Here is a 4,006-nt window from a genome sequence, read left to right on the forward strand (position 1 = left end):
TGTCGATAGTGCATCCAGCGTGGATTTGGCCTTTCTGAATCCAAATTGCATGGGCGAAAGGTCTCCAGCCTGTGAGATAGCTGCTTCCAGCCTTGTGCTGATGATTTTCTCTAGCATTTTCGCCGCAGCGTCAAGCATGCAGAGTGGTCGGTAGCCAGAAGGATCTTCAAGCGGCTTGTTCGGCTTCGGAATAAGCACCAGGTTCTGCTTTTTCCAAATTTCGGGAAACGTGCACTCTTTGAGACATTTGGAAAATACATCCGCAAATTTTTCCGGCTGCAAGCGGGCAGCTAGCTTAATGGCTTTGTTAGGAATTGCATCGGGGCCAGGGGCTTTGTTGTCTTGCAGGTGCCCTGCTGCCAATAGCACCTCCTCTGTAGTTACCGGGCTGTATTCGCTTAACGTGGGACTGTCGTTCCTTTGCAATACCGTTGACGTACTTGGGAACAGCGTTTTAACGATATGCTCCATATGTTGTTCTAACGGTGCTGCTGGCTTTATCGCCTTAAGCTTTTTCATGGCTAGCTTGTATGCCATACCCCAGATGTCAATTTCAGCCTCGTTGCACAGATCCAAAAAGCACTTACGCTTGCTATCCTTGATTAGCCTGTTGAGTAATCTGCGGCGATCAGCATATTCTTGCTGCAGGCTGGTGAAGTTTCCTTGTCCCCGGGCTCTCTGGTAACATCGCCTCGCCCTCAGGCATCTATTCCTGGCCTCAGCAATTCCAGCATTCCACCAGTAAACAGACCTTTTGTGCCTGCTATGAATCCTGCGTACGGCCATGCTGCTGTCGCATGCTGCAGTAATGGCGGCCATTAATTTCCTAGATAGATCATTAGCATCTCCTACCATGGTTGGAAAGCATAATGTCGATGCAAATGTTTCCGGATTAAGTGTGTCCACCCTGTACATTTTTGGTTTGTCCGGTGTAACTGCAGCTGCTGCTGGACTGTCGCCAATAGTGCACATGATTGCTGTATGGTCGCTGGCTGTATAATGGCTGCAAAGCTCCCACTTAGCTGTGTTAAAAATTTGCCTGCTGGTGAAGGTCACGTCGATGACAGAGCCGTAGCCCGCTCTGTTAAATGTGAACTCGCTGCCTGTGTTCAAGACTACCAGATCTGAGGTGGCGAATGCTTCGAGTACAGTGCGGCCCTTCGCGTTTGTTGAGCTGCTGCCCCATTCCTCAGACCAAGCATTAAAATCGCCGGCAACAACTACTTTGGTCTTTCCACGCACGTCTGCAGAAAGTTGATCGAGCACAGCCTCAAATTCACGTATGTTTAGGCATGGTGCCAAATAACAACTGTAGAGCCATACATCATCTATTTTTGCCCGCACAAAACAGTTGTTTCGTTGCACAGACTGGATGAGCAGTGGGTTTTTGCCACAGGTCCAAATAGCCGCTTTGCCAGTTATATCCGCTGCCCACAGGCTGCTAGCCCCTACTCTGTATGGCTCACTAAGAATAGCGACATCTAATTCCCTCACCGTTTGCGCGAGCAAGCTTTGCGCAGCTGCACAATGATTAAGATTCAACTGCATGAACTTAACCATTATAGACAGGTTGGTTGCTCTCCTGTTTTGGGGCAGGGGGGGCACTCTTTGCTACCAGCAATATGGTTTCTGGGGTCGCGATCTATCGCTGCGCAGTTAAAACAATTTGGGGCTTCGTTGCATGTCGCTGTCTGTCCACATGTTGCATGTCTGTCCACACTTAAAACACCAGTTTGTCCGATCTATGCTGCTGTTGCATTTAGCGGCAACGTGTCCAAAGTTTAGGCACTTATAACACCTTTGTGTGGCTGTTCTCTGTTTAACTTGGCATTTAAACAGGCCAACGACAAAGTCCTTTATCTTCAGGAGAATTGCCGCACTATTCTGTGGCAAGCAAACAATTGCCATCTGGGTTTCGTTGAATGTGGGTCTCAACGCCTTCACCATTATTTGGCTTGAGCCGGTGCCAGTTGCACTGGTTATAGCAGCAATAATATCTGCTTTTGTTACCAGGCAGTCCAGTTTGCGTAACTCGAGATGTGTCACATCAGTGACTGTGCGAATCTTGGCGCTTGTTCCCAGTACACTGCTCAGTTCTTCTTGCAGCTTGTTGCCTCCATCCTAAGCTTTTAACTCCAACAACAGGTCGCCATTCTGAGTCTTTCTGGCCCTTGCAACGCTATCTTTAACGCAGCTTAGCCGCCCATCTTCACGCCTGGTGACCATCCTGAGCATATCCGCATAAGAAGTCCCCTTATCCGCCTTAATTATTATGGCATCAGGCCTGCCTCTGCGCATAGTTGGCTTGCGCTTTGCGCCTACCATTTGCCATTCTGCGCCAGAGTCATCTTTTCCTGCAGATTCTTGCACTGGTGCTATCGCATTCTCTGTGATGTGATTCCTCGCTGTGTTTGGCCGAGTCGCGCCTCCTCTTAGTTTGGATGCATACGTCTGCCCGCTGCTACGTTGCTTTTTTGGCGGAGTATTCCTCTGCGCCACTGCATCTTCTCTTTGCCGCTTTGGGCTGTCAGCATGGCTAACTGTGGCTCCAACGTACTGAGCGTTGACGGTGACCGGCAAAGTTTGCGTGGCCATCTCAACCTTACATGCTGCTTGGCTTTTGTCACCGAGTAGTTTGTGGCAGATGATAATCTGCAGCTCTATCATCCGCCGTATATCCTGCATTGTGTTCTGATTTACATGCCGGACCTGCGGCTTACCATCATCCTTCTTCTGGAAGGTATTCTCCAACTGGCAGAGGAGGCTGCCAAGATCATCTAACTCCGGTATGCCCGATATCACAGTGGGACTTTTCGCCAGAGCCGCGCTGTTTTGGCTGTCAGGCACCTGCAACGGGCGCCCAGCTGGCGATGACACTGGTGACCGCCACATCCTGTTGGACTTTCCGAAAATTGCCTCTTCGCCTACTGGGTCACTAGATGCACAGTCCCAGCGTGCATGATCCATAGACGCTGCAATTTTGTCCATTTATTTTGGCGTTGATATTTAGTAACCCGGCTTGGATTTAAATTCTAACGGCCAAGCAAGAAAGACACTTGAGCGCGAACTGGCGGATGCAGCCCTGGGCACCGCCCAAAGCCTTTCTGCGTTATGCAACACTGGTCGCACAGGTGATCAGTGGCGCTTTACGGGGCAACTTTATTGTTTTTATTTCGCTGCAACAAGTGGTAATGTGTCCAGGACAGAGAGGGCACTGGATAATGGAGAGGATTTTTACGCACCAATACAATGAAGGAGTCAGTGGTGGGCAGACAAAAGGCGCCAAATCCACCCCCGGGGGCACCACCAAGATGAAAACTGGTTGAAACAGTCACAAGGCCTATACGCTAGTGGCCCTGGCTATGGCAAGTCGCCGCCACAAGAAAACTGCTTCGGGTGAGTAGTGTGGCACAGAGTCTCTCCCCTGGTTGATGTAAACTTGGATATCTAGGCACTGTCGCGATCAAACTACGGAGCACTTGGAAAACACAACCTGCACCTCGGAGTATGTGACTTGTGTTTTATGTGGTTTTTAATAACTGCAGTGATCTCGTCCGATTGGAGTCCGAGTACTCACTATCCGTTAATGTGCTCGAAGGGGGAAGTACAAATGAGTTTGATGTTGGATTTGGCTGGAAAACCATTTTAAGATGTGTGGCAAATACGGAAGCCCTCTCTTCGTCACTGCGGGACCATCCACCGGTTGGACTCCTTATCGGTGAAATTGTCTCTGTAGGAGCGCTTAAAGTTGAGTGGGCTTGAATAGCACTGGAGAGTGATCGGAAGTTAAATCTAGCAGTGTATCCGCAGTGATCCGATTACGTGGAATCCTCTTGGTTACTGCGAAATCAATCAAGTCCGGCACTTTCTGTGGATCTGTGGTCCAATAAGTAGGCCTACCCGGTGAGACGCAATCCATCTTATTGAAAGGGTTGACTATTGTGTTGTACAACTGCTTGCCTTTAGGATTTACCAGGCGAGATCCCCAGTGCGTATGTTTGGCGTT

General features: G+C 49.5%; 1 protein-coding gene across 1 annotated transcript; it reads right to left on the reverse strand.

Moving 5' to 3' along the window:
- Positions 1-290: 290 nt before the first annotated feature.
- Positions 291-1,560, reverse strand: LOC137572520 (uncharacterized). Its single transcript, XM_068284259.1, has 2 exons — positions 430-1,560; positions 291-374 (listed from the first exon to the last, which is right to left on the reverse strand). Exons 1-2 carry the CDS (start codon positions 1,558-1,560, stop codon positions 291-293), a joined length of 1,215 nt encoding a protein of 404 aa, XP_068140360.1.
- Between the last annotated feature and the right edge of the window lie 2,446 nt (positions 1,561-4,006).

This window comes from Drosophila tropicalis, unplaced genomic scaffold, assembly GCF_018151085.1.
Source record: "Drosophila tropicalis isolate 14030-0801.00 unplaced genomic scaffold, ASM1815108v1 contig_377, whole genome shotgun sequence".
Taxonomy (NCBI): Eukaryota; Metazoa; Arthropoda; class Insecta; order Diptera; family Drosophilidae; genus Drosophila; species Drosophila tropicalis.

Bases quoted from the DNA above. Each gene is read 5' to 3' on its own strand.
- LOC137572520 (XM_068284259.1), bottom strand. From the start codon at position 1,560: ATGGTTAAGTTCATGCAGTTGAATCTTAATCATTGTGCAGCTGCGCAA. The intron at 375-429 runs GTATTGCAAAGG...CGGTAACTACAG, and splicing joins TGTTCCCAAGTACGTCAACG to AGGAGGTGCTATTGGCAGCA.